Source organism: Schistocerca cancellata, chromosome 9 (assembly GCF_023864275.1).
Source record: "Schistocerca cancellata isolate TAMUIC-IGC-003103 chromosome 9, iqSchCanc2.1, whole genome shotgun sequence".
Classification (NCBI taxonomy): Eukaryota; Metazoa; Arthropoda; class Insecta; order Orthoptera; family Acrididae; genus Schistocerca; species Schistocerca cancellata.
In genome coordinates this window covers 326,235,393-326,263,104 of record NC_064634.1, presented here as the reverse complement: position 1 = coordinate 326,263,104, position 27,712 = coordinate 326,235,393, and the positions used below count along the sequence as shown (strand labels likewise).

The 27,712-nt window shown below is 41.5% G+C and overlaps 1 protein-coding gene across 1 annotated transcript in view; it reads right to left on the bottom strand.

Moving 5' to 3' along the window:
* The window catches only part of LOC126100216 (protein ABHD11-like), a 56,531-nt gene that overhangs the window by 11,352 nt on the left and 17,467 nt on the right, over positions 1 to 27,712 (bottom strand). The window contains exons 4-5 of the mRNA XM_049910779.1: positions 23,305 to 23,478; positions 23,041 to 23,225 (exon numbers count right to left, since the gene is read on the bottom strand). Of these exons, the coding sequence (XP_049766736.1) occupies positions 23,041 to 23,225; positions 23,305 to 23,478 (359 nt within the window). The remainder of the gene's footprint in view (positions 1 to 23,040; positions 23,226 to 23,304; positions 23,479 to 27,712) is intronic.

The window sequence follows — 27,712 nt, the reverse complement described above, 5'->3', positions numbered from 1 at the left end:
TCCATGACAAAAACAACTGCTCTCATGAGTCTTCTGTAACCTGATGCACTGTGAAATGTAGACTCAGGAGACATGCACAAGTCCCTATCTTCCTTACTAGGACATCTGTGAGTGCCTACTGCCAACTGCCCTAAGGTTTGGAATGATTGGCTCTTCTACACAGTAAATTTGTCCATCAGTACCTGCAGCAACTTCTGTAAAAACTCTGTCTGCTGCTACTGCTCCACAAGACAAATCAATATGGCTTCAATGATACTAAAGAATGTGCTGTTTCCTTGTCATCAACATTGTGACCAGGAGGTGACATAGTCATAGATGTAGTAAGAACAAAATAACTCGAGACAAAAGACAGTGATTAAAGATAAGTGAACAACAACCAAACAGGTTCAAAGGATGGACCAAGCAGGCAACCAAGACAATGTGATAATGCAGTAGAGTCAATCCGGAGTCACAAGTCAGCAAATATGCACAACAAAAGTGAATATTAGATCATGAATCACCAACCCTACTTCTCTCTACCATGGCAAGCGTTACTGGCCGGAGCATTCACATGACGAATATGGGTGACTGTAGTGCTTCACAGGTACTGTTGCTGCCTTTTGGCTGTCTAAGTTGTCTTCTTCCATCAGGCATTAAAATTTGCTGGGCCAGGATACAAGAGGATGTATGTGGGAATAAGTTGGTGGAAGCCCCACATGCAGATTTGTATAACGAGGAATGCTTTCAAGTAGTATCATGTCTTCTAAACAAACAAAAAAACTTATACATGAAAGATTGGCTATAAGATCTCTGTGTGGAAGAAAGCGTGCTGAGGCATTATCCCCAGGATGATTAGGAAATTAACCTTGGACCTCCTGACTATGTAGTTTGCTGTCTGTAGAGAAGATAATATTATAAACTAAACCAGAGGCTGAAAGCTTATGGATCCCAGGAAATCCCCCTCCAAGCGACCTGTGAAAAGGCTGGCATAGGAAGGAGCCATCCTGGTTCCCACGGCCACACCCCTGATGTTTGTATGTCTGCCCCTCAAAGGTGAAATAGCTGTTGGTAAGTATAAAGTTGATTTAAGTGAGCATGAAGGATGTCATAGGTTTGGAATCAGGTGGCCACTTATTGAGGAAGAGTTCAGCAGCAGACAGACCATTGTACATGGGGGATGTTGGTAAAGAGGGAGGTGGCATCAATGGTGACAAGCAAGGCGTGTGGTGGGAGTGGGGTGGGCACAGATTTCAAACTATTTAGGAAATGGTTGGTGTTTTTAATATAAGAGGGAAGTCTTTGTACTGTGGTTTCAGGTGGTGATCACCTATGGTAAATGTACAAGATTCTCTCACTCTAGGTGTTTCCAGTCAGTACCTCTTAAAACACCCAAGAGAGTTCCCGACACAACATTTCATGCGAGCTGTAAAGTGCTGGATTTGATCACTTCCTGGGGCTGCTCGGCTGAAAGGAAGGGGAAACTAGAGTTTCCTGAGGGAATGCAGTTTTACTGCATGGTTAAATGATGATGGCGTCCCCTTGAGTAAAATATTCCGGAGGTAAAATACTGCCCCATTCAGATGTCTGGGCAGGAACTACTCAGGAGGATGTTGTTATCAAGAGAAAGAAAACTGGCATTCTACGGATCAGAGTGTGAAATGTCACATATCTTAATTGTACAGGTAGGTTAGAAAATTTAAAAAGGGAAATGGATAGGTTAAAATTAGACATAGTGAGAATAATTAAAGTTCGGTGGCAGGAGGAACAATACTTATGGTCAGGTGAATACAGGGTTATAAATACAAAATCAAATAGGGGTTATGCAGGAGTAGATTTAATAATGAATAAAGAAATAGGAATGCAGGTAAGCTACTTCAAACACCATAGTGAACATATTATTGTAGCCAAGATAGACACAAAGCCCATGCCTACCACAGTAGCACAAGTTTATATGCCATCTTGCTCCACAGATGATGAAAAGATTGAAGAAATGTATGATGTGATAAAAGAAATTATTCAGGTAGTGAAGGGAGATGAAAATTCAATAGTCATGGGGGACTGGAATTTGATAGTAGGAAAATGAAGAGAAAGAAAAGTAGTAGGTGAATATGGAATGGGGTTAAGGAATGAAAGAGGAAGCCGCTTGGTAAAATTTAGCACAGAGCATAACTTAATCATAGCTAACACTTGGTTTAAGAATCATGAAGGAAGATTGTATACGTGGAAGAGACCTGGAGACACTGGAAGGTTTCAGATAGATTATATAACGGTAGGACAGATATAGGAATCACATTTTAAATTGTATTTCCAGGGGCAGATGTGGACTCTGACCACAATTTATTGGTTATGAACTGTGGATTAAAACTGCAAAAAAGTGGGAATTTAAGGACATGGGACCTGGATAAACTGAAAGAACTGTAGGTTGTAGAGAGTCTCAGAGAGAGCATTAAGGAAAAAGAACGGAGGAAGGAAATACAGTAGAAGAAGAATGGGTAGCTTTGAGAGGTGAAATAGTGAAGTCAGGAGAGAATCAAGTAGGTAAAAAGACGAGTGCTAGTAGAAATCCTTGGTTAACAGAAGAAATATTGAATTTAATTGATGAAGGGAGAAAATATAAAAATGCAGTAGATGAAGCATGCAAAAAGGAATACAAATGATTCAAAAATGAGATTGACAGGAAATGCAAAATGACTAAGCAGGGATGGCTAGAGGACAAATGTAAGGATGTAGAGGCTTATCTCATGAGGGGTAAGATAGATACTGCCTACAGGAAAATTAGAGAGACCTTTGGAGAAGAGAGAACCACCTGTATGAATATCAAGAGCTCAGATGGAAAACCAGTTCTAAGCAAAGAAGGAAAATCAGAAAGATGGAAGGAGTATATAGAGGGTCTATACAAGTCCAATGTAACTGAGGGCAATATTATGGAAATAGAATAGGACATACGTGAAGATGAAATGGGAGATATGATACTGCATGAAGAATTTGACAGAGCAATGAAAGATCTAAGCTGAAGCAAGGCCCCAGGAGTAGATAACGCTCCATTAGAATTACTGATAGACTTGGAAGAGCCAGCCATGACAAAACTCTACCATCTGGTGAGCAAGATGTATAAGACAGGCGAAATACCCTCAGACTTCAAGAAGAATATAATAATTCCAATCTTAAAGAAAGCATGTGTAGACAGGTGTGAAAATTACCAAACTATTGGTTTTAAGTCACGCTGCAAAATACTAACACAAATTCTTTACAGACAAATGGGAAAACCGGTAGAAGCTGACCCAGGGGAAGATAAATTTGGATTCCATAGAAACACTGGAACACACAAGGCAATACTGACCCTAAGACTTATCTTAAAAGATAGATTAAGGACAGGCAAACATATGTTTCTAGTATTTGTAGAATTAGAGAAGGCATTTGACGATGTTGACTGGAATACTCTATTTCAAATTCTGAAGGTGGCAGGGATAGAATACAGGGAGCAAAAGGCTCTTTACAATCCGTATAGAAACGAGATGGCAATTATAAGAGTTGAGGGCATGAATAGGAAACAGTGGTTGGGAAGGGAGTGAGACAGGGTTGTAGCTTATTCCCGATGTTATTCAATCTGTATACTGAGCAAGCAGTAAAGGAAACACAAGAAAAATCTGGAGTATGAATTAAAATCCATGGAGAAGAAATAAAAACTGTGAGGTTTGCTAATGACATTTTAATTCTGTCTGAGACAGCAAAGGATCTGGAAGAGCAGTTTAATGGAATGAACAGTGTCTTGAAAGGAGGATATAAGATGAACCTAAAAAAAAAGCAAAATAACGATAATGGAATGTAGTCCAATTATATCATGTGATGCTGAGGGAATTAGATTAGGGAACGAGATGCTTAAAGTAGCAGATGAGTTTTGCTTTTTTGGGACCAAAATAACTGATGATGGTCGAAGTAGAGAGGATATAAAATGTAGACTGGTGATGGCAAGGAAAGCATTTAGAAGAAGAGAAATTTGTTAACATCAAATACAGACTTAAGTGTGAGGAAGTCTTTTCTGAAAGTATTTGTATAGAGTGTAGCATTATGTGGAAATGAAACATGGACAATAAATAGTTTAGACAAGAATGGAATAGATGCTTTCAAAATGTGGTGCTACAGAAGAATGCTGAAGATTAGATGCATTGATTATGTAACTAATGAAGTGGTACTGAATAGAATTAGGAGGAAAAAAAGTTGTGGCACAACTTGACTAGAAGAAAGTATGGGTTTTGTAGGACACACTCTGAGGCATCAAGTGATCACCAATTCAGTATTTGCGGGAAGCATGGCGGGTAAAAATCATAGAGAGAGACCAAAAGCTGAATACACTAAGCAGATTCAGAAAGATGTAGATTGCAGTATTTGCTCAGAGATAAAGGAGCTTGCACAGGATCGTCTCTGGACTGAAGATCACAACAACAACAACAACTGGGCCTGTCATACGATCAGTAAAATCTACCTCCTCAATGTCCTTTGAACTGAATTCCAAATGACTATCTCCATCAATGCATGGTGACAACAGAATTAGATCCTGATTTACAGTACAGTGATTGTAAAGAAAATTAATATGCCAGTGTAGTTTAGATAATGTGTGTTGGAGTTCTGTGGAGGCACCCCTGCTTCAATACAGCAGCCAGGAATTATATCCTATGTTGTCCAATTCATGCTGATGAGTTCCTGAGCTCTTGTTATAAGTGATTAAGCCTGAAAAAACTTGCAAGTACTATTACTTGTTCTTTCAAGTCAATTGTCTTGCTTTTATTCCAAAGATGAAAAATGCTCTGATATTCAGTGAACAGCACTTATATTTGAACAATTACACTGCTAAATGCAGAGCAACATATGTCTTGTCATCGTTGGAAAGAAAATTTCTTATGCAAAGGTCCTACGGGACTCTTGTATCAATGTTGATTTAAGTCTGCTTCTTCAACACAGATTTTATTAAACACAAATTATGTACAAATAAATCACAAATAGTTATAGTTCCTGAGTCTTTGGGAAGTACACAAAACAGAAAACTTCTGGTGGTGGAAACCTCTCACAATCAGTCAATACAGTACTCTGATAGTTTGTTGAAAAGCTCACATGTAGGAGAATAAATTTTGCAGGTTTGACAGGGAAGGACTCTGCTCTCAACATGCTTATATGCCATCAGTTTGATCACTGAAGAGAGAACTATTCAGGTCACCGACAGTACCTGATTAGGCACACATGAAAGTACTTGTGGTAACCAAATGTCAAAGATAAGTAACAATGAAGTCCAAATCACAGTCCATAAGAAAACAGTAGTGCAGGATGATTGTCAATAGGTACACTGGAGAGCCTGCTGTAAACGTCAGCTGATTGCAACATGTGACGCTATGATGGTCCATAGCAGTCCTCAGATCTGTTGCAGGTGCTCTCTCACATGCCACTAACATATAAATGCTTCTGCACCATGCCTAGTGACCTCCTTTGACATATATGTATTATACTGATTAATTCATTGATATGTCTGGTGGGATTACGAGAAGTGTTGTAGTGGATCACAACTGTAATGGGATCCCTCCAATCCTTGGATTCTGTCTCACTGTTCAACTCCACTGAGGAACCATCATGGCAACTTCACCACATTGTGGACTCTTCTATGGACAGCTACATCCAAATGGGGAAGTGGGTGCTATCATGTGAGCGTTCTACTTTTCACTGAGTAGTGTCCGAGAGTTCAGAGGATTATGATGAGAGTTGAATGGTAAAGAATGAGCCACATCATAGAGTTGACAAATGTATCAGTTATCATACTGAGAAGATGTAATTGCTCTGATAATATGAATCACTGTGTGTATTACTCCCTCCAGTAGAGACAACTGGTAAGAGCCATTGTGAAATAATTGCTAAAGGAAATGCTCAAAGTTCTTGGATATTTATTATGAGAGTGGCACAATGTTTGCATTTCATACTGCTTGATACAAAGGGTGTTCAATAAGTTTTGCACAGTCATCTCTAATTTTTTAATTTTTTTCAGGAGGAGAATGAAATTTTTTGTGAACGTACTTGGAACATTTAGCTATAAGTTGTTGTATAAAAGTATTTTCTTTTATTTACAGGTGAGCCATAATGGACCATGGTTGCAACAACAGTTGGTGATGGAGACCCTCTTCAAGAGCAGCGATGACTCTGCCACATCAGTTCACAGGAAGCTGCTGCCTGTTTATGGGGAGGACGTAGTGGATTGCAGCAGTATCCAGTGGTGGTTGTAGAGATTTAAAGGTTATTTATCTCTAATGGACAATCCATAATGTGGTAGACCATTGATGGCAGTGAGTGATGTGAATAAGGAGACCATTGATCAAATCATCCAAAATAACAGATGTGGGATGACAGGATGGCTTGCTAAAATGACTCGTTTGTCATTGGGTAGTGTGGTATCACTGGTACAGTTACTAGGGTACAGAAAAATCTGTGCATGTTGAGAGCTTAGATATTGACAAGAGAAATGAAAACGATGAGGAAGAATGTGTGCGAGGGTCTCATCAAGACCTTTACTGAAGAGTGGAAACAGTGTTTTGACAGCATCATTACCCAGGATGAAACACAGTTGCTTTTGTCTGAACCTGAAAGCAAAACCAAATCCATGGAGTGGCATCATTTGGGTTCCCTTCGGAAGAAGAAACCAAGACTTTCACAAACAGCAGGACAAAAGATGATGGCCTCCTTCTTCTGGGATCAGTGTGGTGTCATTTTTTCATTGACTTTTTGGAACCTGGCTCCACAATTAACTGGGACCATTACTGTGTCATTGGACAAACTGTGATGTGCCAACAAGACCCACACACCACAGCTTCAGGGTCAGCTCATCAAACTACACTATGACAATGCCGAAACTCAAAAAGCCCTTATGATGCAGGAGAAAATCAGAACGACAATGGATTGGAAAATTGTTCCTCATTCTCTCTACAATCTGGACATGGCTCCGTCTGATTTTTACCTCTATGTTTGTCTGAAGACCCACCTGCATGGTAAAACATTTGATAGTGGGAAGACCTTATTTCCTGTGTCCAGCGATGGTGTAAACCAAATCCATGGAGTGGCATCATTTGGGTTCCCTTCGGAAGAAGAAACCAAGACTTTCACAAACAGCAGGACAAAAGATGATGGCCTCCTCCTTCTGGGATCAGTGTGGTGTCATTTTTTCATCGACTTTTTGGAACCTGGCTCCACAATTAACTGGGACCATTACTGTGTCATTGGACAAACTGTGATGTGCCAACAAGACCCACACACCACAGCTTCAGGGTCAGCTCATCAAACTACACTATGACAATGCCGAAACTCAAAAAGCCCTTATGATGCAGGAGAAAATCAGAACGACAATGGATTGGGAAATTGTTGCTCATTCTCTCTACAATCTGGACATGGCTCCGTCTGATTTTTACCTCTATGTTTGTCTGAAGACCCACCTGCATGGTAAAACATTTGATAGTGGGAAGACCTTATTTCCTGTGTCCAGCGATGGTGTAAAAGTCAATCCCCAGAATTTTACCAAAGTGAATTTACATCGTGGAAAGAACGTTGGGCCAGATGCGTCACAGCTGATGGAGGCTACATTGAGTAGGTTCAATGTGTAGCTAAATGTTCCAAGTATGTTCAAAAAAAATTTCATTCTCCTCCTGCAAAAAATAAAAACAAATTAGAGAAGACTGTGCAAAACTTTTTGAACACCCTTTGTAGTTGGTTACTCAATTGTTACCAGTTTCTCACCGAGATCATACTTCCAGTGGAAGCTGCATCCATTATCACAAAAAACAATAGTAAGTTTAAAATTTGTCTCTGACAAACCAATGTGAAGAACATTGCAGTTGGTACATCCCATTGTACCAGTTATTAGGGCCTTTTCCCTGTTCCAATGACGTATTGAGTGCAGGAAGTACAACTGCTTAAATGTGTCCGAACATGCTGTAATTAGTCTAATACTGTCTGTGTGATCCCCGTGGGAGTTATACAAAGGGGTTTTTAATATGTTCCTATATTCAGTACATAAAGTTGCTTCTAAAACTTTTCAAGTAGGTTTCCATGGGGTAGTTTGTATCTATTTTCAAGATTCTACCAGTTCATTTCTTGCAGTGTCTTCATGACACACTCCTATGAGTCAATCAAATGTGGGAACATTTGCGTTGGCGTTTTTTGTATACATCCGATAACCACCATTAGTCCTATTTGGTATGATCCCACACATTTGAGCAATATTCTAGGTGAGTTGCACCAGTTTTTCTTTTTTTTTTTGTATGCAGTCTCTTCTGCAGAGTGACTGCATTTCTCTACTATTCTAGCAATGAACTGCATGGTGCCACCTGTATTATCTATGACTGAGCCCATGTATTCATTCCATTTCATATCCTACATATTCTTAGTTCCAGGTATTTTTATGAACTGACCAATTCCAGTTGTGACTCACTGATATTATAGTCATAGTTGCTATGGTTTTTTTTCCTGCTTTGTGAATTTCACAGTATTTTAATTTCTAAACATTTAAAGTGATTTCCACCACTCTGAAATCTTATCAAGATCCGACTGAATAATTGTGCAGCCTCTTTCAGACAAAACTTCATTATAGATAACTGTGTCACTGCAAAAAGGTTGAGCTTACTATTAATATTGTCTGCAAGGTCAGCAATATACACAACACATACAGCAATGGTCCCAACACTTTCCTGGGGCATATCCAAAGTTACTTCTACATCTGTCGATGACTGTCTGTCCTATATAACTTGCCCTGTCCTACCTTCCAAAAAATCCATAATACTGTCACAAACTTCTCTCTATACCCCAAACAGTCACACCTTTGATAATAAGTGTAGTTACAGTATCAAATCACACGTTTTTCAAAGATCAAGAAACAGTGCATCTGCCTGACTGTCTTGACCCATTACAGTGACTCTCATACATATTGAAGGGTCCCTCCCATAATGAACTGTTCTACTGGGTACACATCTACAAAGTGCATGGTCAACTATTCTTTTAAACTTTAGCTGTAGTTCTTCTACACACTCCTGCCTTGAGCTAGAAGTTTCAAGTTTCTCACTGAGATATGACTACTTTTTTCCCTAGTATACTGAACAGGCATATCTTTTGACTTGTTTTTGTTGTACTTTGGTAATCACTTAGTGTACTACTGCCCCATGGTCATTAATACCAGTTTTGAAGTGGACCCCCTCAAAGAGTTCAGGTCTATTTCTTGCTGTTGTATTTATAACATTTTCCTTGTGAGTAGGATTTTGAACTATCAGTTCTACATAATTGCAAAAAAGGTATTTAGCAATGATTCACAAGATGTCTTGTCACACCCACCACTAACAAAACCATAATCTTCTCAAGTGATTGTTGGACGGTTAAAGTCTCCTCCAATAATTACAGTATGGTTGGGGAAATGATGTATTAGCGAACCAAGGTTATCTCTCAAGTTTTTATGTACATCACGAGGAGAGTCTGTTTCTTGATAGAAGGATCCAATAATAATTTTATGCCCACCACCATTACCCAAACAATGCTTCTTTGTCTGCACAAATCTATGGCCCCAATGTGATATGAATTAATAAAATTTTCTGTTTCCCTGTCAAATCAAGTGTTTAAATCTCGTGAGATACAAGCCAGGTTCTCTTCAGCTGTTATACAAAATGCCACAACAAACGACTTCTTTCTTATACAAACATAATGTCAGCAGTGATGTCACCACTGCTCACAGCTAAATATGGCAATATTCAGTCTATGTCACTGAAACAGCTTCAGCCTTATAGCAAGTGGATCTCTTGCTGTACGAAGTTGCAGACAGCTGTCTTTATTGAGGGTGTTTTCTGCAATTTTAATTTCAGTCAATTCTATTATTACACTATCACTCATCACAGGCATCATAAGGTGTTATATTTTTGCTGGGTACCTGAAGACTGATTTAGTGTTCTCTCTTCTGGACCCAGCTGATCTTCCCTGTCACTGAGGCACAGAATGTGTAAAACCAAACTTCTTGCTCCATTTTTCAGTGGTGTCTCACTTATACTCGTCATCAGAAATGGCCTTTGCAGTTTGATGGTAATTTTAGGGATTTTCACAGATGAAGTTTTGAGAGGTGCCTCAGTTCTTGTGGCAAATTTTTTCCACCTGAGGCGGCTTTTGCACAATGCACGAGGACCATCAGGAAAATTAGGTTCTGTGCTGACTCAGGGACTGCAGCTCCTGGTCCAGTCAGGTGAATTTCTTATAAACACTTTGCCTGAGACACTCACTCATTGGTTTAGTGGCATATGAGGACATAAACAAAGGGGTACTGTGTATCTCCCAACTTCATCACAAATCTGATGTCATAAATTCGGTTCTGGTGCTGCATCAACCTACTCAGTTTTCATATCCACATGGACAGAGGACAAATGTGATGTCAGTGTAGAAATGAAAACAACTAGGCTTTTCTGGAGCACCACCAGATAACCCATGAGGAAATTTACATGTACACTTTAAAAATAGCTGTGGCACACCACACTTCAGAAAAGAGGCACCAAATTGTACATGGTTGTTATAATTAAACTTTTGCTACTCGAGAGGGCACCAATGACAAACAAGTGATTGGTTGGTTGGTTGGTTTAAAAGCGGGGGAAAGCCACCAAACTACAAGGTTCCTAATAAAACAATGCCACAAGTGTGAGAATAAAACAGACGAGACATATAACACAAAACAGAAAGAAAGGAAAGAACACGAGGACGAAGGAAAGGCAACAAACACTAAAAGGAAAAAAAAAGAGGGCAAGAAAACAGAGAGATGCAAGAAACAGAAGAGAGTAAAACAAGAAAGCAGATGACAGTGGCTGGCCGACCACAAAAATAAAAAGGAGAAGCCAGCCACTCTGCAACACATTAAAACGTCCACCCTAAAGCACTAGAGTGGAGGACACAGAGGACATGTGCTAAAACTTAGGTCAAATGATAAAACCCACTCCCACAAATAAAACGTAAAATTAAATCAGCCAATGAGGCGTTGTCAGATAAAATGAGCGGCAACGAGTCCAGTAACCCATGATTTCATCGCTGGGCAGCCAAAGTTGGACAGTGCACCAGAATACGGGCCGCTGTCAACCAGGTGCCGCACCAATACTGAGGTGAGTCTTCACGGCACAGGAGGTAGCTGTGGGTTGCCCGGGCATAGTCAATGCAGAGCCAGCAGAGAACCACAGAGTCCCTGCAAGAGGCTCTCATTGAGGACTTCCACACATTCCTGGTCCTCTTAATGGCTCGCAGTTTGTCGCGCATACTGAGATTTTGCCATTCCGTCTCCCAAAGCTGAAAAACCTTGTGGTGTAATAACAAACGCAGGTCAGTTGCGAGGATGACCATCTCCAGAAGTGGTTTCCGTGTAGCCTGTTTGGCCAGCCTGTCAAGCAAGTTCATTTCCTGGGATTCCTAATGACCAGGGGTCCAGACAAACACCACTGAACGCTTGGACCATTCCAGGGCACAGATGGACTCCTGGATGGACGCTACCAAAGGATGAGGGTAGCACTGGTCAATAGTTTTCAGGCTGCTCAAGGAGTCAGTACAAAAAAGAAAAGACTCCCCAGAATATGAACGGAGATACTGAAGTGCACAAGAAATAGCCACCAGCTCTGCAGTGAATACACTGCAGCCATCAGGTAAGCGATGCTGTTCAATATGGCCGCTGTGAACGTAGGCGAAGCCAATGTGACCATCAGCCATCGAGCCATCACTGTAAACCATTTCAGAGCCCTGGAACACATCAAGAATCGAGAGGAAGTGACAGCAGAGAGTCGCAGGGTTAACAGAGCCCTTAGGGTCACGTGAAAGGTCCAGACGAAGCTGTGGCTGAAGCATACACCATGTAGGCGTATGTGAACAGATCGTAAGTAGAGGTGGTAAAGGGAAGGATTCCAGTTCAGAGAGAAGGGACCACACATGAACCGCAATTGTTAGCCCCAACCTGGGCCGCCAATGCGGGAGATGGACTGCTGCGGGCATGAAAAGGAGACTGTAATTCGGGTGCCCAGGAGAACTACGAACGTGTGCTGTGTAACTGGTGAGCAGTTGTGCACGTCTGATTTGCAATGGAGGGACCCCACCCTCCACCAGTATGCTGGTCACTTGACTCATCCTAAAAGCTCCAGTCGCTAGTCAAACCACGCAGTGGTGCACAGGGTCGAGTAAATGCAACACTGATGGAGCTGCCGAACCATAAACAACACTCCCATAGTCGATTCGGGATTTGACAAGGGCTCTGTAGAGCTGCAAGAGTGTAGAGCGATCTGCACCCCAATTGGTGTTGCTCGGGCAATGGAGGGCACTGAGGTGCTGCCAGCACTTTTGCTTAAACTGATGAAGATGAGGAAGCCAAGTAAAACTAGCATCAAAAAGCAGTCCTAAGAATCGATATGTCTCCACTACAGTGAGTGGGTCGTCATTAAGGTAAAGTTGTGCGTCGTCATTAAGGTAAAGTTCTGGGTCCGGATGAACGGTACAACACCAACAGAAGTGCACGACACACGCCTTTGTGGCTGAAAACTGGAAGCCGTGGGCTAGAGCCCATGACTGCGCCTTGGGGATGGCTCCCTGTAGGCTATGCTCAGCAACAGCAGTACGAAATGTGGAAGTCGTCTACATACAGAGAAGGTGACACAGAGGCCCCGACAGCTGCTGCTAGACCGTTAATGGCCACTAAAAATAGACACACATTCAATACAGAGCCTGTGGGACTCCATTCTCCTGGAGATGGATGGAACTATGGGAGGCACCAACTTCAACACGAAAAGTACAGAGTGACAGAAAGTTTTGGATAAAAATCAGGAGCTGGCCGCAGAGGCCCCACTCATTCAATGTGGCAAGGATATGATGTCGCCAGGTGGTGTAATGCTTTTCATAAATAAAAAAAGACAGCAATCAGGTGCTGGCATCTGGAAAAGGCTGTTCAGATGGCAGACTCTAGTGACACAAGATTATCAGTAGTAGAGCGACCCTGGCAAAGCCGCCCTGACGTGGCACCAGTAGGCCACATGACTCCAGGACCCAACCCAACTGCCAGCAGCTTACATACTTCTTTGGTGAGGCTGATGGGCTGATAGCTATCCACATCAAACAGGTTTTTTCCAGGTTTGAGCACTGGAATGATGGTGCTCTCCCACCATTGCAATGGAAAGACGCCATCACATGAGATCTGGTTGAAGATGGCAAGGAGATGTCGCTTGTAATCAATCAGATGAGAGATGTTTAATCATCTGGCTGTGGATCTGATACAGCCCAGCAGCTGTGTTGGGGCAATGCACAAGGGCACTGACGTCCTTCCACTCTGTTATAGGATTCACTGTGGTATGTAGTGAATGAGAGGACGTTCCCTTCCAGCCGCCGTTTGAGAGTGCGAAAGGCTGGGAGTAATTCTCCGACGCAGAGGCTCAAGCAAAGTGCTTGGCAATCGTGTTTGCGTCAGTAGAAAACACGCCATTTATGGTTGCACCAGAAACACCTGTTGAAGATGTTTAATCTTTGCCCAGACTTGGGAAGGTGACGTATGGCACCCAATGCTCGAGACGTATCTCTCCCAACACTCCTGCTTCCATCGTTTGATAAGTTGGCGAACGCAGGCACGGAGCCGTTTAAAGGCTATGAGATGCTCCAGGGAAGGGAGCCACTTATGCCACTGTAGAGCTTTCCGATGCTCCTTAATTGCATCAGCAACTTCCGATGACCACCAAGGGACTACCTCACGCCTAGGGCACCCTAAAGAGCGAGGGTTCGCATTTTCTGCTGCGGAAACAATTGTTGTAGTCACCTGCTCAACCACCACATCAATGTTACCGTGTGGGGGAGATTAAACAGTGACAGCAGAGGTGAAAGTTTCCCATTCTGCCTTGTTTAAAGACCATCTGGGCAGGCGTACATGAGCCTGACCCTGGGGCAGTGACAGGAAGATGGGGAAGTGGTCACTACCACACAGGTCGTCATGTGCTCTCCAGTGGATAGATGGGAGAAGTCCTGGGCTGCAAAGTGATAAATCAATGGCTGAGTAACTACCATGAGCCACACTGAAATGTGTGGTGGCCCCAGTATTTAAGAGGCAGAGGTCAAATTGCGACAGTAAAGTTTCGACATATCTGCCTCGGCCAGTAAACATAGTACCACCCCACTAACGGTTATGGACATTAAAATCTCCTAGAAGTCTAGAAGTGGGAAAGGTTTAGGGAGTTGATCAATCATTGCAGTACATTCAGGGGTACTGCACCATCTGGAGGAAGATATATATTGCAGACAGTTGTTTCCCGTATACATTGCATACAGTTATTTCCTGTATCGTCCTTATTCTGACAGCCACAGCTTCAAGAGGGGTTTGAAGCGGAACATGTTCACTACAGACTGAGTTTAGGACATAAACGCAAACTCCACCTGACAGTCGATTATAGTCACTACCGTTCCTTTAACATCCCCTATAGCCGCAGAGGGCAGGGCTCTGCATTGCTGGGAAACATGTTTCCTGGAGGGCAATGCAGATAGCAGGTGTAAAGCTTGCTGTAGCTCAGCCAGGCAGTGGAAAAAAATCACCGCAATTCCATGATGACATAATTGTGAGACTGGAAAGGCATGGAACATTCAATGAGGCAGTTTACGCCTCAGGGTCACCTGCTGACACCAACTTATTGCCTGAGCAGCCTACAGCCATTGTGTCTGAGGGTCTGGCGAGATCTAGGTCCTCAGCGGGTCCCAAAATCTCCACCCCATCCTCAGAGCCCTTCCTAGCGAGAGAAGCCAAAGAAGACTTACACTTCTCCAGTTTAGAAGTGGGGACGGACATCCCCGAAGGTTGGGGGGGGGGGGGGGGGTGTTGCTCCCGAAGTAGGTGGTGCAGGAGCAACAGGGAGGGAAATGCACCCTACCATCAAGGGGGCAGATATAGTCTTCTGCTTCAGAGGTGACTGGGTTGGTGGAGCTGATGGTGCCAGAATTGTTGTAGTGGTGGCATAGGATGATGTCATATGCACAGGATGCAGGCGTTCAAATTTTCTCTTAGCCTCAGTGTAGGTCAGTCGGTCCAAGGTCTTGTACTCCATGATTTTCCTTTCTTTCTGGAGAATTTTGTAGTCTGGTGGACAAGGCAAATGGTGCTCTCTGCTGTTGACACAGATGGGAGGCAGGGTACATGGAGTATTGGGATGTGATGGGCGTCTGCAATCTCGACATGTGATGCTGGAACTACAGCGGGAAGATGTAGGCCAAACTTCCTGCACTTAAAGCACCGCATCGGGGGAGTGATATAGCGCTTTATATCACAGCGGTAGACCATCACCTTAACCTTCTCGGGCAATGTATCACTCTCGAAGGCTAAGATGAAAGCACCAGTGGCAACATGATTATCCCTCTATGAAGATGGTATCTGTTCTTTTGGACATGTCCGAAAGAACAGATACCATCTTCATATAGTAAGGTTAACCAGCCATTGACCTCCTCCTCCTGTGCTGGATGCACACGCATTGCCCAAACTCTTACGAGACTCAGTAAGGTTGTCTGCCATGAGTAATGAGTGTAGTGGGCAGGGGCACTATGAATGTAGTGTGTGGACATTAAGTTAGGAATGTGGGTCTCACGGGGAGCATGCAAGGGATAAATCCCTGCAGTCACACTATCCTCTGTGCCCCCAGTGGCTCAGACAGATAGAGCGTCTGCTATGTAAGCAGGAGATCCCAGGTTCGAGCCCCGGTCGGGCACACATTTTCAAACTGTGTGTATCGACTGTCGACAGCGTAGGGCCTTGATTTAATTATCATTTGATTATCCCTCGCACCCTGGTGGACACGCCGGACAAAATGTACACCTTGTCACTCTAAATTTGCGCCAGCTCATCGTGAGACTGCAAAAGAAGGTCCCTGTGAAATATGATACCCTGGACCATAATTAAGCTCTTATGGGGCGTGATGGTTACAGAAACATCCCCCAGCTTGTCACAAGCAAGTAACGCTTGTGACTGGGCCGAGAATGCTGTTTTGATCAAGACTGACCTAGATCTCATTTTGGACAAGCCCTCCACCTCCCCAAACTTGTCCTCTAAAGGCTCAACAAAAAACTGAGGTTTCATCATCATGAAAGATTCCATATCAGCTCTTGAACATACAATGTACCGGGGCGAATAAGATCTGTTGCCATCCTTAGCCTGACATTCCTCCCATGGTGGGGCCACGGAGGGGAACGATTTGGGGTCATACTTCTGTGCATTGAATTGAGCTCGTGAATGCTTAGAGACTGCTGGTGTTTCACCGCCAGCAAGAGATGATGGACTACACTTCATTGCGTGTCATCTGCCCTGATGCCACCCACTCCGACCAGGGGGCCTCCCCATGGGCGCCACCCAGCCGCAGCAAAGGCTACCTGGCAGGATGGCCATTGCCAGGAGTCCCGATGCCCCAGGGGGATTGGCATCTACCCCTTGGCATACATGAGGAGTTAACAGCGCAGGCATCAGCAGACCCTGTGTGGTCGGGGCTACAACCAACAGGGTACATGGCAGCCCCACCACAACGGTCTGGCTACCGTGCTGGATATGAGGTGCAAAGAAGTCCATGGTCATCATCGACATAGAAAGCAACACTGCATAGTGAATGGTGGAATACGCACCCAGGAAGGTGTCCTCGCCGAAGAGATGTAGATTGGGTGGGACTGCAATGTGACGACGAGAAAGTGGGCTAAAGGTCTCAATGCAAAATGGACACAATGCACCATGTAAGGCACCCTTCCCCAGTTGGCTCGCTCTTCAGGAAAATTTTGAAGAATATGGGTCAAACCCTACAGGGGACCATCACTTAAAGGTCGAAATGTGTGGAACTCCTTTTAGTTGCCTCTTACAACAGGCAGAAATACCTTGGGCCTATTCTTACCACCAGACCCACGGGGGGAGGGGGGGGAGTGGGGAGGGGGGGAGGAGGGGGGGCTAAACAAGTGACTGTAGGACAATGAAACTATATGTGGAAAAGGCAGATTGCTACTTACCGTAAATTAGTTGCAGACAGACAAATTAAAAGACACTTACATAATGTTTTTGGTTACAGCCTCTATCAGTAAAAAGAGAGAGAGATGACATTCATACAAACAAGCAAGCACATCTCATGCACAAATAACTGTCAACTCCAGCATTCTGGTCCAAGGCGCTAGAGTTGGTGGTCATGTGTGCATGAGGTGCATTTCCTTGTGTCTACGAATGGTGCATGTCTCTCTTTTACTGATAAAGGCTGTGGCCGAAAGCTTTATATGCCTTAACTGTGCCTGTCTGCAAATTAACATGTATTCTTTACAGTAAGCAGCAATCTATCTTTCCTGCACTGTTGATATTCCTACCTGGAGTTTTCATTGTTTAACTTTGCCAAAACTATGTGGAAACATTTGTAAGGACATTTGGTACAGAAAAAGTGAATAACAATGGAAAAAAACACAACTGTACAAGTGAGGATAAGGGAAGGTAACACTTTTTAGTTGCATACCATGTTTATATTCCAGGTTGCTCAATGTGATGACCACTGAATCCCCAATAGCCTGAAAATGCAACAGAGATTGCTCTACAGCTACCAGAAAGAATGCTCAGCTGTTGGACACAGCTTGTGCACTGCTTGAAGATTGTACACTGCATCTACATCTACATGACTACTCTGCAATTCACATTTAAGTGCTTGGCAGAGCGTTCATTGAACCACAATCATACTATCTCTCTACCATTCCATTCCCAAACAGCGCGCGGGAAAAACGAACACCTAAACCTTTCTGTTTGAGCTCTGATTTCTCTTATTTTATTTTGATGATCATTCCTACCTATGTAGGTTGGGTTCAACAAAATATTTTCTCATTTGGAAGAGAAAGTTGGTGACTGAAATTTCGTAAATAGATCTCACCGCGACGAAAAAGTCTTTGCTTTAATGACTTCCATCCCAATTCGCGTATCATGTCTGCCACACTCTCTCCCCTACTACATGATAATACAAAACGAGCTGCCCTTTTTTGCACCCTTTCGATGTCCTCTGTCAATTCCACCTGGTAAGGATCCCACACCGCGCAGCAATATTCTAACAGAGGACGAATGAGTGTAGTGTAAGCTGTCTCTTTAGTGGACTTGTTGCATCTTCTAAGTGTCCTGCCAATGAAATGCAACCTTTGGCTCACCTTCCCCACAATATTATCTATGTGGTCTTTCCAACTGAAGTTGTTCGTAATTTTAACACCCAGGTACTTAGTTGAATTGACAGCCTTGAGAATTGTACTATTTATCGAGTAATCGAATTCCAACGGATTTCTTTTGGAACTCATGTGGATCACCTCACACTTTTCGTTATTTAGCGTCAACTGCCACCTGCCACACCATACAGCAATCTTTTCTAAATCACATCCAGCATTCTCAGCCATGACAGGAACAATTGCCAAATCACCAGCCAATTGAAACTTTTGAATTATATTCTTCAGTCACAGTGTGGAAAGAGAACTTCTCCGTATCCCTCTAATGTACTGATACTCTCAAAGAGCAGCAGTACTGGTGTTATTTTGATAAAACAGCTTTATGAGTAAGGCCCTGCTCACCTTTTGCAGACCCATGTTGACTGACTGCAACTGTAATGATGCTGATGCTTGTGTTTTAACCCTACATCATTATACCAGTATCGGCACCTAGTGGCAAGTCATGACCACTAACGCTGCAAATCCTACAGAACACAGACTTAACATCATTTTTATAATGTTGGGTACCCATACAGTTTTCCATCTATACTACCCATACAGTTTTCCATCGATACTAGCTCAAGTGGCAAAAGTTTAATTATAGCCATACTGTATTTGATAATACCTCTGTCATTATGAGGAGAAATGATTTTTGAGAAAACATAATAAAAGAAATGATAGAAATTAAAATACTGGATAAAAATTAAAATATTGGAAAATGCTCTTAATACAAGGTGCTGCCTGGAACTTAGTAGTGCAGGATCTGGCGATTACAAGGTTGAAGTACACGGTGTGATAGATATGAGAGATGAATGATGATGTATCTGCCAATGGACTGAGCACTAATGACATCACAGCTGGTAATATGGCTGTATAAGGATGAAGCTATCAAAAACACTTCAGTTACCTACTATCTGACAATGACTGGAAGCTCATGGGTTTTTAACCACCTGCCGTAGCTGAAAGGCAAAGAATACTCCAATTTTTCCTCGACATTTTTCTTTTTCTGCTCGCTGAATTGATGAGTAAAGGTATCACTCACCATACAGTTCAGACTTTAGCAGTCAACAGGCACATAAAAATGAGTGTAATTATTGTGAAGTATTTTGGAAAATGTCCTCCTCTGGAGTAGATCTTTTCCCTTCCTCTCTGAAATATGGCAGTTTTAAAGAAATTTTAAAACTGTAGTTCCGATTCATCACATGACGCAGAGCACTACTGAGATATAGTTCTGCCTTTAACCTTGAGAGTGTCCGGCAGCTTGTCATTGCCCATGGCGCACATGCAGATGGCCCTTCTGCAGCTCCCAGCTCGGGGCACCAGGAGTGCCACTTTCCTCCAGCTACAAGTGTCTTCTCGCACACGCATATTGCCTGCTTCCAGCATGATAAATTTTGCTGCCGCCACATGATTGTCATCAGTCATGCCTTGCAGCAGTGACAGCAGCAGATATACCACATGACGATGTCAAGCAGTTGCATCTATTAAATATTGTGCAAATTACACAATACGATCCGGTGGCAAACCCGAGAAGTGTTTTTGCAACAGATCTGTCGGGAAAGCATGAAAAGATACATAGAATATTTAAACACGGATGACACAAGGACAATGTCTTCTTAAAAGGAACAGCACCTTGATACACTTCACACTATAATTTTTTGTAAAAAACAATTTTTTTTTTGTAAAATACGAGGGTGGTTTCAAAAGTTCTCAAAAACACCACGAGAGGTCAGTGCTAGCGCAATGAGTTGTTCATGTGATATTCATTGGACTGTTGCCTGTAAACACATGCCACATCAGTGCTCTTGGAAGAGAGCTGTGGCAGTGACTTGGTTCTCTTGTTGTTCCCACGTAGTGATTTGCAAAGATGGGGGGGAAAAAAAATTATCGAGATTCGAGTGGTGAGTAAGTACTTCACAAAGAAAGGTATGAAAGCAAAGGACATTCCTGTCGATTTCCAGAATACACTGGGGGACTCTGCTTCTTCATATTAAACTGTTGCCAAGTGGACAAATGAATTTAAATTTGACGCTATTTTGTCGAAAGTTGACATGTTGAGAAACGTGGCTATTGTACTAAGGTTTATAATTTATAAAAAACAGCTACCAGCCACATGTATGGTTTAAAAAGGTTTATTATCTTCAGACCATGACCGGTTTCGGATTTTTCTTTACAAATCCATCTTCAGATGGCAGTTACAAGCATTCTAAGTTGGACCTAGTTTTGTTTTTGTTATTCGTTTGCTGCAGTGTAAGCTCTTTGCAAATATTGTTCTCGTTTGTAACATGAAGCTGGGCCACGTTTTGTAAACGTTATTCGTGTGTGCTGTGTGCGTAATTAAGATGATGAGGTTGAAAGTGACGTCCATAGACTGGAATAGCACTCACATAGTGCATATTGAAAAGTGTATTAAGCTTGCGCTCGAAAACATAAACGCATGAATATTTCGTCAGGCAGAACTACATAGCTCATAAGTACAATAACATGCATGTTTACTAAGTTTAAAACAGAAAACTATCTCATGAGCAATTAGATTTTGTAAAAGAAGTAAATCTTTTGTAAAAATACCATTACCGATATGACAACAAAAATATTTCTTTTCTTTCCCAGTGCAGCAAACAAATAACAAAAACAAAACTAGGTCCAACTTAGAATGCTTGTAACTGCCATCTGAAGATGGATTTGTAAAGAAAAATCCGAAACCGGTCATGGTCTGAAGATAATAAACCTTTTTAAACCATACATGTGGCTGGTAGCTGTTTTTTTATAAATTATAAAATTTAAATTTGGTTGGGAGAGCTTAGATGATGATTCGCACAGTAGTCGGCCAAGATCTGTCACCACTCCAGAAATACATTGCTAAAGTGCACAAAATGGTCATGGAGGATCGCCGATTGAAAGTTTGTGAAATTGCTCATGTTTGCCAAATGTCATCTGAAAAGGTATATCACATTTTAACTGAAGAATTAGAAATGAAAAAATTATCTGCAAGATGGTTGCCACAACTCTTGACAATGGATCAAAAATGCATGCGAATGGACATATCCAAATAATGTTTGGCGCGCTTTAGGAGAAACGAACATGATTTTTTTTGCCGGTTTGAGGCCAAAGATGAAACTTGGGTGCACAATTATACCCCACAGACTCTCTGCTACCAAGGAAAGCAAAGACATTTCCTTTGGTGGAAAAGGTCATGGCATCAGTGTTCCGGGTTGCGAAGGGGATTCTGTTTGTAGATTATCTCCCCAGTGGGCAAACAATTACTGGAGAATGCTATGCTAACCTCCTGGACAAGATGCAACAAAAGTTGCAAAAAAAGAGGCCAGGTTTAGCAAGGAAGAAAGTCGTCTTCCATCAAAACAATATGCGCGCGCACACATTTGCCATCGCCGTGGCAAAATTACATGAATTAAGGTATGAATTGTTGCCACATCCACCTTATTCACCTGATATGGCTCTGTCAGACTTCCATCTCTTCCTAAAAAAATTTTCTTGGTGGATGAAGATTCACTGCAAATGAAGAATTGGTAATCGGAGTTGACAACCAATTTGCAGACCTGGAGGAAACTCATTTTTGAGATGGGATCAAAGCACTGGAACATCGTTGAACCTAGTGCATGAATCTACAAGGAGACTACATTGAAAAATAAAAAAAATTCCAGTGATATAAGTACTTTATTTCCTGTTCCATTCCGAGAACTTTTCAAACCACCCTCGTATTTAGAGAGCATGATGATGTGGTGTCTGTGGCAGATACCATGGAGGATCTTTAAACTCAGGTCAAAACATGGTGCGATTTTCAGCAACGATTTGACCTCTGTTCAAACATCCACAAAACTGAGTGCCTCAAAATGATTCCATTTTCTGGAAATATACAAATTAATGGAAGTCCTCCTACCAAGGTAAGTATCTAGGTTCTTGTCTATAGAGTGAATGAAGATGTGTGAGCAAGAATCAAAGCAAGCTGGATGCAATTCAGAGACCTCACTGGCATTCTTTATGATAAGAAGAGGCCTATTCACTTAAAATCTAAGATATACCAAGTGGCTGTGAGGCCAGTTGCATTATATAGTACAAAGTGTTGGTCATATGAAGATTTACTGGGCACTCCCTACATGTCATGGAAATACTGATGCCGAAGAAATAACTAGGCACCTCAACAATACATTGATTGACAACTCACTAGAGTGGCTCCAATCAATGAGAAGATATAAGAATGGGGACTTCTATGGGATGGGCACATCCCATGGAACCTGCTTCAGCCATCAGCTCAGCCTATCACCTCACCGTTGAGAGCCACAGACAATGTGGAAGACCCAAATTATGGTGGCAATGCACTATAAACACATGTCTAAGACCAAGATGCCTAAATCCACAGGAAGTGTTAGACAGAAAGAAATGGATGCACTGCTCCAAAAGGCAGACCACAATCCAATGGGAAGGTGCTAAGAAGAAGAAGAAGAAGAAGAAGAAGAAGAAAAAGAAGAAGAAGAAAATGAATGAATGAATGAATGAATGAATGAGTGAGTGAGTGAATGACTCCCTTGTTGAATAGGTCGTTATGCAATTTATATTGTTGCAGCTACCACTTGAAAATGGCACGATACACCAAAATCACATTTATAGTGAATAAATAAAGTTTTAACATTACAGATGATGTTTTTACCAAAATATAACAAGACAGTGGACACAAACAGAAATTAACATTTATGCCATGCTTCCACAGTATTGTAGTAATTTTCACAAACATTAGGGGCAAGAAATTCACTTCTTTGTGTAAACTATGATACATTATAATAATTTTAAGGAACTTCAAGAAATGTAACAAACCTTATATAATCAGAATCACCTCCACCTATGAAGTATGTTGGACCCTCAAAAACTTTTTCTGTTGGTGGAAATGAAGAAATTTCATCAAAAGTGTCTACAAGTGTATCCAGATTTACTTTCCATTTCATCTCACCATTTTCTGCCTGGGTTACATTCATGGCAAGGAACTGACAGACAGCTGGTACCTATAAAAAGTGAAAGAACTGAAAAGAATGCAGATGATCAAATACGTATTTGGTCTCTGTCACTTACTAAAATACATACTTTTACAATGGGAGACAATTTCTGTTCTATAAGCTTACGAGCAGCTGACATTGACATGCTTTTTCCAAACTTTATTTGCTGCATAGCCTCTAAGTATCTTTTAACTGTGATGAAACTTGGACTGACTCTCCTTGGAGAAACATCAACTACAACCAGCTTTTCCACAAGTTCTGGCTAAAACAAACACATGTTAAAAACATGTTCCAAGAAATTGGAAAAAGTTGAATAGTGTCTACACACACACACACACACACACACACACACACACACACACACACACACACCCCTTGCAAGTGGTTTGGCAAATCACTACACAAGATGCAATATCTTAGATTTATGATAACACATTTTATTAACAACCTAAACTGAACAATAATATCGTAGATCCTCTTGCACAGTTACTTCAAGAAGACGAAAGTCAGCAGGTTAATATAACATTTATTAGTATTACATAAGACAATATTAAATGATCATTCTCTCTCTCTCTCTCTGCAAAGTATTCATTTCTTAAGAAGTATATATATCTTAGTCAATTGTTCAAATTTGAAATACAGATGCATGTATTTCTCAGATGAATTCTTTTACAAGAATCTCCTTAGCCACAGAGTCACAGATATAACGGACTACACTTCCAAATCACATTATTATAATTCTGTGATATTATCTATAGTAATAACGATAAGCTGAATAGACAGCTGCTAGACAAGATAAAAGTGACTCAATTGGGTGCTGATGGGTCTTTATGTGCTTTGGTAACCATGCTATCTTCACAGCTGTTATAATCTCTCAGATTACAAAACTGGGAATTGTTAGCCAAAAGTGTACTTAATACTTTTGATTACATTCTTCTAGCTACTTAGTGATCCTTCTAGTTGTGTATGTGAATGCAATACCTTGATAAAAGACCCCACCCTCCCATGGGGAGATAACCGTCATGTACAACTGAATGTTATTATTGAGGACATATACGTAACTGAATCATCCATGTGTGTCTAGTGTATGGATTGGTAGTAAAAGGTATCAAAATTGTCCTCTTATCATAACAGTACAGTACCCAATTCTGTTCTTCCTGCAGTAACTGCAGAGACATCTCCCTCCAGCATTTGTCAGTCACCATGCTCCTAGTCAACTGCCCTACGTAACAAAAATCTTAACTGGATGCAGAATACTATATGTTTCCATTCAGCTGCAGTCCAACTGTGGTTAGGTGGTTGGTTAGTTAGTTGGCACAGAAAAGCTGTTGCCATGTTACATGCCAAGGTACGGCACTGAATCTACAAAGGTAGCATGGTTCATTGAAAAAGTTGTGGTCACAGGAGTCTGGTTGTCCCCTGGTTCATTTGGACACCGACTTGTTCCACTGTAGAATCCCAGCTGATGTTTATAGTTGACATTCATTTACCACATCAACAACATATGAGGCTCTACAATTTCCACAATGCTATCTGATATAATTTCAACAAATTTGCCTTGTCAGAAATATTGCCCCTGCCTCTTCCCCCACTTAACCTAAAAGCTGATGATTATTCCTTTTTGCAACTATAACTGTTTGTCTTATCCATGACAGCACTAAGTGAAACACATAGACAGCCTTTCAGAACACGTGTACAACAACATGGCCAGTGCACATCAGATGACATATCACATAGTGAGCTACGTACCAAGGAAGTCACACCAAAGTGGAGATTATAAAAAATATAACTTGACAGTTTAGGAACCAAGCAAAGTGACGGACTGGCACTCACACAGAATAATGTTTTATATTTCATCCGATTTCTTAACTCTTTGAGTAGATCATAATTGGATTCCATTGGAACCATTGCACACTCAAAGCCTGTACATCATCTCAAATGTTGCCACTGGGACATTAAACTCTAATATATCCTATCATCCATGATAAAGGAATCATTACCTAATTGCTGACGAGTACATTCCAAAACAAGGCTACTTCTTCCAGACAATGTTTTCATGGTAGTCTCCTTTTCATCATTGTTACTGCTGCCAACATTTGTTTTGTAAGCAATGGCTTTAAGAAATTTATTTTGTACGGTTGTGCTAACAAATAAGGGTTCAAAACAGCTAAAATCAAATTTGATGAAGGCAAAGATTCACAGCAACGGTTGGTCCAGGATCAGTACTGTCACAGAATCTACAGTCTTTTATAATGATGAAATATTGCAAAGATGAATCTGGTAGCTATTCTTTTGATTCAAAGTTCAATTCCAGTGGGACTTTGTGATGTCATTTCACAAATACACCAGACAGACATCTGCTTCCTTCTGAAAGTGAACTATTCTCAATTGTACCATTACTTTTGTGTCCTTGTAGCTCATATGTTCTTTTAAATCAGTGGTAGGTAGCACTTTACAGTTTATGTAGTTTTTACTTACCTCTCAACCAACCATTCATTTATTCATGTGTTCCATTGTGCACATCTTAAAAGAATCTTCAGAGATGTGAAACAGTTACGGTATACATTACACCAGAGTAGAGGAGATCATTCACAGAACACTAGTAAAAGTTCAGTGCAGCTCATCTGAGATACAAAATACAATCCTGACAGTTATCGAACACACTGCCCCATGTCAGCACAAATTATGCCTGTCACTTGGGTCCAGAGGTCATCCTCGGTTCCTTTCACTTGATGCCCAGTTTGATGAAGGCAACTAGCCACTGCATGTGACACATAAGCTAAGCTCACTATTTGTAGTGTTGTACACAGAGCTGATAAGGGTCTTTTGGTTTAGAGCAGAGGGAACAGTCTAAACCAGAGGTTCAGAGGATTCTGCGACGGCATCAGATGCAAATTTTTCCGTTCCACTATTGCACGGATGATTATAAGATTCCCCCCTATAGCCCAGGCATGCACTACGTGCAGGAAATGGCTACTAGGGTAGCAGAGTACATATGGCATGCATTTTTTTTCTTTCATCTTCTTTAGGTTAGCAGAACCCTCCTCAGGATCAGAGATGAACTGCCTGCTAAAACTGAAGATACATTAGCCACATTATTATTAAAGAATGCTTGTCCTTGCAGATAGGAAACATAATAGATTAATAGGCCTATGATATTGGTGAACTGCAGAAGTGTACATGCCAAGGCCCCAGAATTAGTATCCCTTATTAAAGGTAATAATGCCCAGATAATATTAGGAATAGAAAGTTAGCTGAAACTAGAAGTGAATAGCAATGAAATTCTGAATTCAGAATGGATACCTGTTACAGCGATACTTTAGATGCCAAAGCTGAAGGCGTACTTACTGCAGTACAGAATTTGATAATATGTAGTGTGGTTATCATGCATTCCCAACATGCACGGTATTAATCTACATCTACACCTAAATCTACATACATACTCCGCAAGCCAGCATATGGTATATGACTACTAGTCATTTCCTTTCCAGTTACATCCCCAAAGAGAAAGAGAAAAACGAATGTCTGTATGCCTCCATAAGCGCCCTAATTTCTCTTACCTTGTCTTCATGGTCTGGCCCAATGACCAGTGCCAATAATAAATAAAAAGCTGCTAATGGTAATGCCTTGCCTAGCCTGGGTTGGGTGAAACTTAAATAGGGAAATTTTCCTGGCCATTTTATTTTTTGATTATTAAAGGACTTACTACTTCAATTGTTTAGGGTGTGATTCTTTCCTTAGAATCCATTGTGTTATTACTTATATTGACTGCCGATGTTTTTTTGCAAATGTTAAGATTCTATTTTGCCACCATAAAGTGCAGCATGATGCTCATGTGGTCAGTGGAGAAGAGGGGCCCTTTGATTTGAGCCACCTAAGTCATCCTCAGAGAGAGCATGTTTCTGATATTTCACAACAGTTCCTGAAGTCCTTACTGACCGGCTAAGGTTTACCAATCGCATTAAATATCAGATTCGATTAACTGATTCCATCCCCATGATTCAGACCCTGTATAGATCGCCACCTCTGAAAATGAAAGCTTATTGATCAATTGTTGGTTGATTATGTTATTTGACCATCGGTGTTGCCTTATGCTTCTCCGATTTTCTTGATGCCTAAGTATAGGGGAGAAGGATATAAGCCATTTGTTGATTACAGGGCTCTTAATCAGAAAGTTGTACTGAATAAGACCCCATGCCTAATTTACATAATTGTTTTTCGTGGTTTTCGGGTGCTAAATTTTTTAGTGTCAGTGATCTCAATCAGGCAACTACCAGATGTCATTAGCTGAGAAACCTAGAAGTGTCATTTTGCAATAATTGCAAATTATACAAGTTTAATCATGTGCCATCTGGCCTCGCTACTGGGGCGGCATTATCTTCATGACTACTTTACTTAAGGCTGGGGGACCTCAAGTTTTACTGCATTGATAATTACTTAGATGATGTCATATATAGTAAGCGATTTAAGGAACACCTGCATCACTTATCTTAGAT